This window comes from Typopeltis vanoorti, chromosome 9 (assembly GCF_054136105.1).
Source record: "Typopeltis vanoorti isolate ZY-2024b chromosome 9, IOZ_Tvanoo_1.0, whole genome shotgun sequence".
Lineage (NCBI taxonomy): Eukaryota > Metazoa > Arthropoda > Arachnida > Uropygi > Thelyphonidae > Typopeltis > Typopeltis vanoorti.
The window spans coordinates 33,627,737-33,643,053 of record NC_143557.1 but is presented as its reverse complement, the minus strand read 5'-3'; the positions used below and the strand labels follow the sequence as shown (position 1 = coordinate 33,643,053).

The following is a 15,317-nucleotide window of genomic DNA, read 5'->3' as shown; positions in this document are numbered from 1 at the left end:
CGTGTCTGCTAGGAAACGTGTTTTACATTATGGGAAATACTAAGGATAGTGATCAGACCTTACTCCACCTTTACTAAGAGTTGCCCCTGTCATGAAAGGTTTGCTTACGCTTCGATCCATCGAAACTTTTATAGTTTCTAGATTCGGTACAAAGCTCTTGTAGTTTCTCTATTCAGCTTTGAAATAATGTTGGATTCAATATCCACTTAATTTGAATAAGGACATCATTCTTACTGTAAGAAAACTATCTATATGAAAGAATATTCCTCATATGTTATGTTAAATAGAATTTAGCTTTGATGTAGTTTCTAAATAATTAATTTTTATTTTATCTGTATTTTTTTTCCACTACAGGTCATGCCAGTAGAATAACCGGTGATCAAATCATTGTTTATTTAGCTTACTGTGCGAAATGTAACTCAGCTTGTCCTTGTATATACTCCAGATGATGATCTTGATATGAAGGTCAAAACATCGGGAAATTAAAATAGTTATTTATAACACAGTTGTAAAGTCCATAATTTCTAAAATGAATGCTGATCACCATGCAACACTAAAAGAAAGCATAAGTTAAAATTGGTTTGAACACTGTCTTGTATACAGCTAATTTAGTGTTTTGACTAATTTCTCTCTTATTCCATATAAATTTATTCAGCTGACTTCCTACCATACCAGTTTTGCTGATTCTGTTGTCTATTCCCATATTTAATTTACCATCTTCACTAAAAATCGTGCCTAAGTAGCTGAAATGTTTTACTTGTTCTATAGGTTCTCCAATTTTGATATCAGGTTTAATACCACTTTCCTTCATAATGTGATCCATATAGATAATGAATAACAGAGGGGATAATGTACATCCTTGTCTCACACCAGATTTAACATTCAACCATCATCCTGTACTTCAATTCTAACTGCTGACTTACAAATCAAATAAAGACTAAGTATTGCTTGATATAATGCCCCACTGACACCATACAGTTGTAGCATTTTGAATAGCTTCTCTCTTGGCAGCTTTTCATATGCCTTTTCCAAATCTACAAAACTTAAATACAGATGTTTGTTATGTTCCCATGATTTCTTCACTATTTGTTGTAAAGTGAAAATCTGATTCTGACAGCCTCTATTTGGCCTGAATCCAGCTTGTTCTTCATGAACTTCTTTTCCACAATCCTTCTCAACTGTTTCTCATGTATACTTGCATAAATCTTACCAGGAACACTCAGTACAGATATACCACTGTAATTCTCACAGTCAGTTTTATTTTCTTTTTTATATATGGGTACTATGACAGCTCTACTCTAATCATCTGGAATTCATCCTTCTGTCCAGACTTTCTGAACTGTGCAGTGCAGCCATTGTAAGACTTTTATATCTCCATACTTGAGCAGTTCTGGTTGAATGTCATCTATTCCAGCTGCCTTTCCACATTTCAATCTTTTCATAGCTTTTTCTACTTCAGTTATGGATATGTATTCCTGATTGCATGCCTGTTGATTGCTTTTGATCACTATGATGTCACTGATTGTTTCAATTTGCAATTTTTTGAAGTAATTACTCTAAACATCAAGGATATCTTTTTCTTCAGTTTTCATGTCACCTTTTATCATCTCTAATTCCTTTTACAGCTCTCTTTCCTCCATTACTGAACTTCAACAAAATCCAGAATATCTTGCCATTTTCTTGATATTTATTTTCTGTGTTCTTACCGAAATCTTTCCATGACTTTTTTTTTTAGCTAGTTTTACTACAGAGTGTGTAGCTTTCTTGCCTTTGTCTCTGTATTCTCACCACATGCCTCTCTGGCTGAATGTTTTCTTCAGGATTTTCACTGAATCTTCAAGGTTTGGTTCCTGTTTTCAAACTCTTTCATTTTTTCTTGAATAAAGTTTGTATATTTTTGTCTACAGTTCACATCTGAGAGCTGCTCAACTTTTATTCACTTTAAAAATTTCTTAAATGTTCTTCTTTTCAATAAATTTGAAAATAAAATTGAAATTCAATTTTATCCTGCTCAAGACTAAATGTGATCACTTTCAATTTTAAATCCTCTGTACTCTGGTGTCTTGCACCAGGGAGAAAACATCACTATCGACAATACCATAGTCAATGAGACTTTTCTTATTCCTTTCCACTTCTCTCCATGTGAATTTGTGCACATTTTTATGTTGGAACATGGTGTTAGCAGCAAGACAAAAAAATGAAAATTACTAGGAACATTGAGAACATCAGTTGCATTTTAAATGGAGAACCTATAGAACCTATTTCAGCTATTTAGACATTTTTTTAAATGAAAATAGACAACAGAATAAGCAAAGCTAATATTGCTTAGTAAGCAAAGCTCTTTTCTCCAAATTTTCCCAAAATATTTTTTATGTCTGACCATCATTTCCTACTCTGCTATTTAGATCCTCAACAAGGACCAACTTTTCCTTTTTTATTGTTTCAGTTGCTTTCTCTAAATCCTCAAAAAATTCCCCCCCACTTCTACCTTAGTAGAACCTTCTGTGGGACCATAGGCATATAGTTCTCCATTCTGATATTTGCCCACATCATTCTACTTGAGACTGCCTGCCATTCAAGAAGATTAGCCTCATATTTTGTGTTGAATACTATGGCTACTCCTTCTTTTCCTTGATTGTCATTGCCTGAATATAACATTTTGTATTAATTGCTCAGAAAGATGTCACCAGTTTGTCTTCTTTGTTTCACCCCTATTATGTCGATCTGGTACTTATCAAATTCCTCAGCTAGCTCCATTTCTTTATCATTCAGGCTTCTTATGTTGATAATACTGATCTTGAACTCTGGTGATGTCGAGTTGGGGTGTGTTTTAGAATTTGTTCTAGTAGCTGACTTTTCGCTGTTCTCCCTGGCAAAAATAACAAGGGCCTTGTTTAACCAGGTGATGCTCCAGATGACATGAAATTCTTTCATGTTTTACCATCATTTTATATTGTGGTTTAAGCCAATAAGAATGCAATTTGGTCAGCTAAATCCCAAATTTTACCACCTATCTTCGTTCATTCAGTATCCAGGTAGATACCTAACAGTTAAGTTAGATACCTAACAGTGTGCACCACGAGAAGCTGAGGATTGGAGATCAGGTCAGAAGCCCTGGTCAGTTCTCTGCATTCCTTTAAAGGCTATGTGTAGGTCTCCTGTCAGTTATACAGCTTTACCCTTAAGCACCCCCCAGTTTTCTCTTATTCCATATAAACTTATTCAGTTGACTACCTGCAATATTAGCTTTGCTTATTCTGTTGTCTATTTTCATTTAAAAAATGTCTAAATAGCTGAAATGCTTTACTTGTTCTATAGGTTCTCCATTTAAAATGCAACTGATGTGTTCTCAATGTTCCTGCTTTTTTTTTTTTTTTTTGCCTAGCTGCTTTTTATGCCAAATTTTTTGCAGCAGTTATTCATTTGAGGAACTGCAGACTGGTAATAGATTAATTTAAGAGTATATCATCATCTGCATAATATAAATAGCTAAGTTTAATATCTCTGGTTTCGATATCAGATTTAATTCAAATTTGTTCGTAGTGCAATCCATATAGATGATGAATAACAGTTGAGATATTGTGCATCCATGTTAAAAATGCATCATATTAAAAATGGGGACATTAGGAAAGAACTTGACATTGTCAGCATCCAGGAATGCATTAGCAGAGCTAATCTTAGGTGGTATGGTCACTTAAACAGAATGGGCGAGGAAAGATTAGCAAAACAAGTGTTCTCTGCCAGGTTGGCAGCAAAATGACCCAGAGGAAGACCAAGATATAGGTGGATTGATACGGTACAAAATGCTTTAGACGATAGAAATATAAGATCTGATAATGTTGGAGTCTTGACAAGTAACAGACTGATTTGGAGGAAAATTGTAGATAGGAAATTAATAATGATGTAATTTTTTTCATGTAGTACTATCATATCCTGTACACCCCTTGAGGGTACATGGCAGGAATTTGATGATGATGATGATGCTTACACCTGATGTTAAATCAAACCATCTTCCTGTACTTTCCTTCGATTCTGACCATTGACTTACAACTTAAATTTAGAATATATTGCTCTACCATTTTGACAGCTTTTCTCTTTGCACTTGTACCAAAATTCAAATCTCCTTATTATAATCCCATAATTCCTCAACTAATTTGTCTTCCTGACAACTCGTGTTTAGATTTAGCTTATTCTTTTCCAAGTCTCTCTTTCACAATTTTTCTTAGCTTCTTCTCAAGCATGCTTATATGACTCATAGCTGAGCAATAAGTAGAGAAATTTCTTGACAATTATGACATTCAGTTTTATTTTACTTCTATAGACAGGTACTATGAGAATTCTACTCTAATCTGAAACTTGACCTACTGACTCATGTGGTCTGAATTATGCATTGCAGCCAATGTAAAGTTACAGTGAACTCAGTGTTATGAACAGCTTGGGAAATGGCATCTTTGGATAGTGAATTTTTCTGCATACTATAGGGCCCTAGAATGACCTTCTTGATGCACAAGCATGTGCCAAAATGGTGCAATTATATGTTAGATATGTGAATTGATGAATTTTATCACAATCCTAGTGCTCTTCCATCATGAAAAAGCCAATCTCTTGGATTCACCCTTTGCCTCCAATGCATGCATAACTGACAATGGTAAATGCCCCCCAACCATTCCAGCAGTGCCCTGCCATGTGTAGGAGGCGCCCTTGTGCAAAACTTTTTTCAGTGCCCCCATAAAATAAGTTTCCATGAAAAATGTTTGCGAAAACTGTTACTTTGTTAAAAGTACAAAACAGTTTATACGCATACATAAAAATAAATGTTATTTAACAGTAGTAGAAAATTAAAAATCACTGAAATTCATTAATAAGGAATTTTTAATAATAAAAATTTTCAAAAATGTTTATTCCTTGATATATAAATACAATAGAATATATATATAAACAAAAATTACTTTTATTTTAATATAAAAAGAAATATTACATAACAAAGATAATTTGGAGATATGGTTTTATCTATATAAAAATTAGGATAAATGTAGATTTATTTTACATATTTATCCATCTTGCTTTAGCCGCCACAAAATTTTTAATAACATCTTTAATGTCTAATGAATCCATAATATTATTTTCAATTGATATAATTGATAAATCCATTAGACGCTCTCAGACATTGTTGACCGCAAATAATTTTTTATTAGTTTTGGTTTTGAAAAACTTCTTTCCCCTGATGCTACGGATATTGGTAATGTTAAATAAATACGCATCACAATCGCAGTATTTGGAAACGCGTCAGTTAATTTATTTTCGTATATATAATTTAAAACATCCTGAGGAGCCGACTCTTTTTTAATAAAACATTGCGAAGTTTTTAATTCCTTTCGAGGTTTAGAGGTACAGGAGGAGAATGTGTTTCAGATACTGAGTACTCTGGATGTCAGTAAAGCCTTTGGGACTGGATGATATTTCACCACGAGTTTTGAGAGAATGTGCTAGGGAACTGACAGTGCCTTTAACCTGACTTTTCAATGAAAGTCTGGCTGCGGGAAAGGTGCCCAGGGAATGGAAGGAAGGTAAGGTAGTGCCATTGCATAAGGGTGGTAACAGACTGGAAGTGTCTAATTATAGGCCAGTTTGTGTGTCATCAGTAGTTGTTAAGATCTTGGAGAAAGTAGTGAAGGACCGTATACAGCATTGGGCAGATGAGGGTAATGTTATCTGTGAGAGTCAACATGGATTTGTGAAAGGGCGCTCTTGTTTTAGCAATATGCTAGCCTTTTATAATAAAGTTACAAGAACATTAGATGAAGGAAAGGCATATACTGTAATTTTCTTAGGCTTAATGAGGCATTTGACAGGGTGCCACATGATAAGCTGATATTTAAGTTGCAGCACATGGGTCTAGAGGTCAGATTGGTCAACTGGATTCAGGATTGGCTGTCTGATAGGTATCAGAGAGTTGTGTATGGTGGAGCAGTTTCAAGGAGGCAGAGGGTTACAAGGTGGGGTCCCACAGGGCTCAGTACTAGGACCTATATTGTTTAACCTTTATATCAATGACATTGCAAGGGGATATTCAGTTGTTTGCGTATGATGCGAAGTTGGGAAGGATTATTAGTAATAGTGCAGATGTGGTAGCCCTGCAAGAGTATTTGAATAAGCTAGATAGATGGGCAAATGAATGGGGGTGTCGGTTTAATGCAGCAAAATGTAAGGTCTTGAGGTTTGGGAAACATCGATGGGATGCTGCATACTCTATGGGAGGAGTTATACTGAAGGAAGTAGGGGAGACAAGAGATCTGGGGTTGATGATTGATAGAAACCTGAAATTTAGGGGACAATTGCAATGGTAGCGAAGGTAACAGAGAGCATTGCTGCAATAATGAGAAGGAATATGACCTGCAGAGATAAAACAGTTATCATTCCATTGTATAAGACCCTTATCAGACCACACTTGGACTATTGTTCTCAGATTTGGTCCCCAGGATTTGAAGGGGATAAATTAACTGTGGAAAGGGTACAAAGGCAGATAACAAAGATGGTTTCAGGACTGTACAATGATAGGTATGAGGATCAGCTGAGGGAATGTGGACTGCAGAGTTTGGTGGATAGAAGAAGAAGAGGTGATATGATTGAGACTTTTAAACTGTTGAGAGATGGTTACAGGGTTGACACTGGGGAGTTCTTTTCGCTTGGTTGAACAGCAGGAAGGAGTGATGACAAGAGGCCATCCCTGGAAGTTACGAAAGGAAACTGTGAGCAATAGGGTGAGGAGTAGTTTCTTTGCATGGAGGGTGGTTGAACCGTGGAATGCATTGCCTGATGGAGTGGTGAGAGCGAGAATGGTCAGTGAGTTTAAGGAGTGGTATGATAGACTTTGTGTTTCTTAAGGGGGGGGGACCTTCCCTCGGTGAGTCTTGACAGACTTTATGTTCTTAGGAAGGACCTCCCACGATGAGTCTTTTGACTCCATGGAGGCCTGAATAATAATAATAATAATAATAATAATTATACTTGTCTGCATGGAGATGTGCTTTGCATTATGGGATACTGAGGCAGTGATGAGAACTTATACCACTTTTGCCATGAGTTGCACCAGTCCTGAAAGATACTTAACATCCATGGAGTCACAAGCCTTATTATCGTTGGTCGGTGCCAGTCAACACAGTCTGTTGTACCACTACTTAAACTGAACCACTATTTGCACTTTCACTACCTTCTCAGGCAATGCATTCTATGCTCCTACCACTCTCCATACAAAAAAATCTTATCTTTTTACTCACTACTTCATTTTGTAACTTTCAGAGGTGGCCCCTTTTCCCCCTCGTTCTCCTATATGAAATGTTGATCTGATAACTCTTGAATGGCATAAATGTCTCAATCATATCCCCTCCCCCTTTGGCTTCTATCCACCAAACTCTGCATTCTGCATGCCTTCAGTCTCTCCTTATAACTAACATTGTGCAGTCTGAATATCATTTTTGTTATCTGTCTCTGTCTCCAAAGTTACTTCATCCTCTTCAAAATCACGGTAACCAGATTCATTTTCCCACCTTTCCTTATTAAAATCCTCCGAAAGAGCCAAAACATTGGCAATATTATTAATAATCCTCCAAAGCTTCACATCATCTGCAACCAACCGAAGATTGAACAGCAATGGCTCAAGACTGAACCCTGTGGAACTCCACTATCACTCCCCCATGTACAACTTTCTGCTATCTAACAGAAAGCCAATCATCAATCCAATCCACTAGCCTGGTATCAAAATCCATATGTTCTAACTTAAAATCCAACATGTCTTGTGGCACGTTGTCAGATGCCTTTGCAAAATCAAAAATGACAGTATGTGTCTTACCTCCTCATCCACTGCCCTTGTTACTCTATTGTAAAAAGTAACCAGATTAATAAAACACAAGCACCCATTAGCAAATCCATGCAACCTTACATAAGTAATATTGCCCTCATCTTCCCAATCCTGTGTATATGAGTTATTACGACTTTCCCCAAAATCTTAAACAGAAGAAAATTGGCTTATAGTTTGATACCTCCATTCTAACACTATCTTAATGCAAGAACAATATCTTACCCTTCTTCCACTCTCCAGGAACTTGTCCCATTTCATGGTTTTCATTAAAAAGCTAAGTTAATGGTACAATTAGTTCCACAGCACATTCCCTTAAAACATGGTGAAATCCCATCTAGGCCCCTGCCTCATTAACATTTCGCATACTCAATATTTGGAATACATAATGGAACACTCTAATAAAGTGATTGCTAAACAGCTTGTCTGTGTCAATATGCTTTGGTCAGCAGATTACTATCTCCATCCAGTAAGATAATCATCCACAATCGTTTTCCCTCTTACTCTTCGCATAGCATAAAACACTCCTTAGGATTCTCCTTGGATTGCAACACTCAGCTCTTCTATTATACTAATTTTTTTGTCGTTACTATACTAGTTGCTTTCTATCCTGAGCCTTATATTCCTCATCTAACTGCTCTCCACCTCTCTCTCACTTTTCTATAATCTGTTTTTCACTCTGCAATTCCTCTCTAATTTCTATAGTCATCTATTTGACTCCAGATCACTATCTTCTTCACTTGAGGTAAACAATCAACCATTGCTGTCAACAATTTTTTTTGTATCTCCCACTACTGACCTCTCTTCCTTCAAATTCTTTCATCCATTGTACTGCTAAAAGCTGATTCCTTAGTCTATGGTAGTTGCTTGCCTTAAAATTCCACATAAATTCCAATTACCATGATACTTTTACATGGTCAGTCTTACCAACCGAGAACATGGTATCTCAATCACAATCATCTCTTCTGATGTTATCACCAAATCCAAAATTCTTGATCCCCATGTTCTTCCCTCCACCACATGCTGCCTAAGACAGTTTTTCCTCAGAAATCCAAAAATAAAAATTCAGTTCTGTTAGTACTAAATGTAATGTTGCTCTTCTGCCCAGTTTATATTGCTATAGTTGAAGTCCCCATAATCAGAGCTTGATTAACTATTCAAAACTCTACTCACTATGCAAAAAAATTTACTCACCTGAGATCCTCTCTCCTCCTATATTTTATGAATGACATGTTCTATTGAGTCAATAGGAATTCCACAAAATGATTAATAGTGCTGTACAGTGGCTAGAGAAATTATTTTTGTTTTATTAAATGACAAATATTCTTATTTTATCCAGTTTGCAGTTACTTGGTGTGGGCAAATGGGAGAATATATGTATTGAGTCTTGCCCATAATGATCACTTGCTTTGTACTTGCTAAGCTAATTTGCCTAAGCATTTCCCACTCACCACCATCTGTATTCCTGGTCTATACCAATATCCCACTAAATATCTTGTCTTATTAGTGTATCTCACACCATATACTCTGAAAGCCCATTAGTGTTATTTTCACTCTGTTCTCATCTAACTGCTCTATTCTCACCTGGCTGAGCACAATTCATCTATTATGACTTAGACTATCATTCTCAGTTAACTAATTTCATTGATATTAACATTTGAAGACATTGCATCAGTCAATGCCAAAAACTCATTTTCTTTATTCCTAGTGCTCCTAGCATTTGTATACAGATGTAATTCTATTTTCCCTGCCCTAACACACTCACTTGTGCAGAAAACAACAGTCTCTCCAAATGCCTGCATCCTTCTTTATTCAAATGTAATTCATCTCTTGCATACAGCTGTATCTCCACATATCCACATATTCCAGACCCCTCTTCCTACATATTTTCACTATTATCTCATTATTGCTTCTCTTCTCCTCAACTACCAAGACAACCAATTTTACTGTGATCTAGCAAGTGCTGCTTGGACTCTCGAAAAAAAAAATCTAGTGCTATGGCCGTAGAACACTTTTAAGTACAAATGTTTATGTGCAGACTTTTGTGTAGATGAACAGATTGTTAATGTATATTAAGCCATTAATAACCATATATGACACATTCTATGTGATGCATTACTAATCTAATGGAATATTGTTGGCCATGTGTGGTTTTTAGTGATTAAGTTAATAGAAGTTTCTCATCTTTGAAAGCTTGGTCAAAGAATCAATTATGATATGTGTTGAAAATAGCTTAGGTCATCAGTTGGCTCAAAATTGTGAACCTGTGGCATTTGGCAATTTATCTACATCACTAGAGGTGTGGAGGCTTGAGATATTATACATTTAACACTGAAGATTTAATTATTGTTTAAAACAGCTGAGCATGTACATGCAAAATAAGCAAGCAAAAACAGTGTAATCACACATACATCACTGTACCCAGCTTAACAGGAAACTTTGAGGATATTTATGTATTACAAGTTCTTGCACAATCTTGTTAGAGATTTTGTATTGTTCACATCATTTGTCATTTTTTATAATGTACAGCAGAAAGCAACATTATGTTTCACATTTTACATATAAAGGAAGCATATTATAATAACCTAATTCTGGTAGAAAGGTAGAAAACCTCACACTCCAACACACACTGACATAAAAAGAAAGGTTAATTTCTTTTTATGCCATTTCTTCCCAATATCTCAGCCTGTTTCAGTTCACAATGGACTCTAGCTATTTCATTTCTATAACATAAAGGGGACAACCATGGGTTTCCAGCTTTCCCAATTCCTGGCCAACTACTTCATGGACCTTCAAAGTGAAAGCTTTAAACTCTGCTCCACATAAACCTGCTGTTTGGCTACACTACGTAGATGATATGTTCACTGTTTGGTCATGTCACCCTGGAAACTCTCATCACTTTCATCTAATGTTTTTCCATTACGATCTTTAATGTAAAAGCTGGTCAATGCACAATCGTCCTTTTCAAAAGCCATTTTGTTCTTCACAAAGTTTATCTTCTACATATGATTTAAGTTTTGAAGTTAATATTCGTGCATATGACTTATAAATAGTATTTAATGCTACCATTTATTTAAACAATATCTTGGATCACATACATCCTATATTACATTTCTTTCCCTGATAACAGTGATTACTTTAAAGAAATTTGTGTTTGTTCGTGTTTTGAAGTATGTGATGACAAAATTTGTCACTTCCTCAGAGCTACTGCAGTCCCTCCCTTGATCTCAATCCAACTAAGAATTTGTTGGAATTTAGAATTGGAACTTAGAATAGCACAGCATTACATTATTCTAGACATTTTCATTAGTTACACTGCACAACTCAAGTTAAACTGAATTTAAACTGTAATTCAAGGTACTACTTAACATCCTATATGATACTTAAACAAGACAGTGTTTGTAAATATTTTATTAATATCTAGGAAGGAGAGAATCATATGAATCTGTTAATTTTCAAATAAGAACAAAACACAGGACTTACATTCTCACATTTTAAACATTGTTTATTCATAGTTAACAATCATAATGAGTAGTGAAATCAGTTTATTATTGTTTCCTCTCTTTGAACAGATGTTGAATTTGTCTCCAATGTATCTGTTACTCCATTCAGCATTAAGAACAATACAGATCTTCAGCAAAGTGCATGTAGCATAGATGATAACAAGATAAGTAATGGAGAACTTGTGAGTAATCCAAAATCTAACAGTACAGTAACAAGGTTTGTAAAATGATCCCTCTCTCCCTCTCTTAAAATATAGTATTTTATATAAAGTAAGCATTCAGCGTACAAAGCATTCTGAAATAATGTTTGAAAGTAATGAAAATCATCGGCAGTTTTTCAAATTATATTTGACATAAATGTTATATTTCATTATAACTATACCCAAATAACTTATTTTATGAGTCCAGAATGGTGGCACATGCACTATGCTAAATGATTTTGCAATAACATTTTGGTTACAACTATGTACAGTGGATGCAACATCATAGAAGCATCCTTTCTTTTAATGTTACCCAGCTCAACATCATTTTGGTAAAATTATGGAGAGTACCATCATGTTAAAAGTAATAACCTTAACTTCCCAATGTTCTGACCTTTATATTAATTAAGTCATCTTTTGGAGTGTACACACACACATATATAGCAGTGGTGTTGCATGCCCATTTCGGTTGGTATGCTGTCGTGGCTTGTGCAATCAGCGTTAAAAAATTCACTTTGCTATTAAAACTTTCATACATCGATAAAAAGGCAATCATACGCTCAAACTGACATGAATTTTGTACACCCCATTAGTGCTCATCTTAATTGGTCTGATGCAATTAATTGTAGGATAACTTTAAATACTTTAATTTATCAATTAATTATAACCAAATCTGTGCAGAGTGGAGGACAATGTGTTTGCTTTAAGATATTGTATATTAGAAAACAATGAAGGAGAATGCTATATTTGGTTGGTATATTTGAATTACCCAAAAGTGTAGAATTTGGAAGAGGAGGATGAGGCTTACCTCCTTGTACTACAGTACTGTTTCCCCATTGTAAATATGGCAAAAATGTTATAAATTTATTGAAAATTATATATTAAACACTTGTCTATATTATATATTAAAACTTGCCTACCACATCAATTCACACTTCACTCATGCAAAACAGAAAAAACTCAGAAAAGAAAAATAGCAACTCATGACAATGTTCATTTGGATTGGTTGACACAATAACCAATCACAGCCTGTAGGCGCTATTGTCTCAGAGTTCACCCTGCTTCACCTTTTGAGCAGTTTAAAACTACTAGAGTGCTAAGAATTTGACCCACTGCACTATCTTTACATCTTTTCAAAGGACTCAAAGGTGTATGTATTTTGAAAGCACTCCAAAAATGTGATGCAATGTTTATGCATCAAAAAGTGTCCTCTTCATAAAGCATTAGTCTATTGTGTTTACTTTTAGGAATCATGCAAAGTCTGGAAACAATTAGGGGAGTCTTCAACAGGAATAAATGCAAAAATATAACTAATAATGCTATTTGGTGGATGAGCACTGCACATCTGGAATATTCACTCCTGACACACACACACACACACACACACACACACACACACACACACACACACACGCAGAGAGAGAGAGAGAGAGAGAGAGAAACAAGTTATATTACAATTCAAGCAGTACACCAAAGTAACACTGATTTGGTCAACCACTGCTATACCTGGCCTGACATCTCATGGTAAGGGAAGGAAAAAACACTACATCAAAATATACATTTAATTTCATTCTGTGTACACCTCATTTTATTCCTCATCTTAATCATTTCATTCTTCAATTCTTGCATTTTTTTTTTTTTTTTGCAAGAATTGAAGGACAATGGATTCTGGAAGCATAAATAAATGTACATAAGTGGATGGTCAGCATAGAAATGGAATGGCCAGGAATACATGAGGGGTTGAGTCTGAGAGGCTATGTGGGGCAAAAGATGAACAAACAGGAGAAAGTAAGAAGTCAAAGCTGGGATGGGGGGGAGATGAATGAGAGCTATGAAGATTTACTCATTTCATACATTAAAGGAATATTAGGCAAACATAATACTACACAAATACAATTTTTAATTCCCCCTCAAGTGCTTGTTCACTGGAGCAAATATTCATAGCTCTGTTTTTTTAATGTGTTAATGATAACCCTGTTTGTTAGTGTATTGCACCGTACGATAATCAGTGCACTTGTAATTTGTCTTATATATAGAAAACTGGATGTATGATTTTATGCAGAAAAAGGAACATAAACGATACATTAATAACTATGGTAAATTTGGTCTTTGATCATGCCTTGAATGTGCTACACAGAATTGACTAAGACACCTGTTACTTACATCACACCAAAACTGGTATGAGTGCAAATTGAAAGAAGCCTGTGAAATTCTAATCAACCACCCTAATCTCAGCAATAATAATGATGTAATCCATATAACCCTTTGTTCTAACAGGCATCAATAATTCTGCTTGCAGTATTCCAGGATCTTAACCATAATTTGTTATGAACAAATATCAGCCCTTATTTTAAATACTGACATTGCTGTATCTTTAAAATGCTAATATGAATTTGATTTCTGGCCATATAAAATAGGATGTAGCTTTTTTCATTTTTTTTTTCACCATAGCAGTAATTCACCAAATACCAAATTAGCATACTATTTGAGGTGAAATGTAGCATGTTTCTCTCTCTCTCTCTCTCTCTCTCTATATATATATATATATATATATAGAGAGAGAGAGAGAGAGAGAGAGAGAGAGATAACAGTATATATATATATATATATATCATCATCATCAAATTCCTGCCATGTACCCTCAAGGGTACATGGTAGGATATGATAGTACTACAGTGTATATGATAGTAGTGCATGAAAAAAATTACATCATTACTAACTTCCTATCTACAATTTTCCTCCAAATCAGACTGTTACTTGTCAAGACTCCAACATTATCAGATCTTATATTTCTATCATTTAAGGCACTTTGTACCGTATCAATCCACCTATATCTTGGTCTTCCTCTGGGTCGTTTTCCTGCCAACCTGGCAGAGAACACTTGTTTTGCTAATCTTTCTTCACCCATTCCACCTGAGAATAGCTCTGCTAACGCATTACTGGATGCTGACAATGTCAACTTCTTTCCTAATATCCTCATTTTTAATATGATATTGCCATTGATGCCATCTGTTCACACCTATAATCTTTCTCAGGACTCTCATATCTGCAGTCTCTAGTCTTTGGTCAAGTATTTTACTTCTGATCCAGCTCTCAGATCCATAAGTTGAAACTGGTTTGAACACTGTCTTGTATACAACTAATTTAGTGTTCCGACTAATTTCTCTCTTATTCCATATGAATTTATTCAATTGACTTCCCACCATACCAGCTTTGCTGATTCTGTTGTCTATTTCTATATTTAATTTACCATCTTCAATAAAAATCGTGCCTAAGCAGCTGAAATGTTTTACTTGTTCCACAGGTTCTCCATTCACAACACAGTTGACATTTTCAGTGATTCTGCCTATTTTCATTGTCTTTGTCTTTTTATTGCTGACTTTCATACCATATCTATTACAACAGTCATTCAATTTAGTCAGGGAATCTTGCAGACTTGTAGCGGATTTATTTAGAAGTATAACATCGTCCGCATAAAGCAAAGAACTGACATTAACATCTCCAATTTTGATATCATGTTTAATACCACTTAACTTCATAATGTGATCTATATAGATAATAAATAACAGAGGGGATAATGTACATCCTTGTCTCACACCAGATTTAACATTCAACCATCTTCCCATACTTCCTTCAATTCTAACTGCCGACTTACAACTCAAATGAAGACTGAGTATTGCTTGATATAATGCCCCACTGACACCATATAACTGTAGTGTATTGAATAGCTTCTCTCTTGGCACCTTGTCATATGCCTTT

At 35.2% G+C, this 15,317-nt stretch overlaps 1 protein-coding gene across 2 annotated transcripts in view; it reads left to right on the top strand.

The window, feature by feature from the left end:
* Positions 1-15,317, top strand: part of LOC150102964 (rho GTPase-activating protein 44-like) — a 521,092-nt gene that overhangs the window by 488,758 nt on the left and 17,017 nt on the right. For both annotated transcript variants that reach the window (XM_090397793.1, XM_090397795.1), the window contains exon 15: positions 11,428-11,575. In XM_090397793.1, the coding sequence (XP_090253919.1) occupies positions 11,428-11,575 (148 nt within the window). The remainder of the gene's footprint in view (positions 1-11,427; positions 11,576-15,317) is intronic.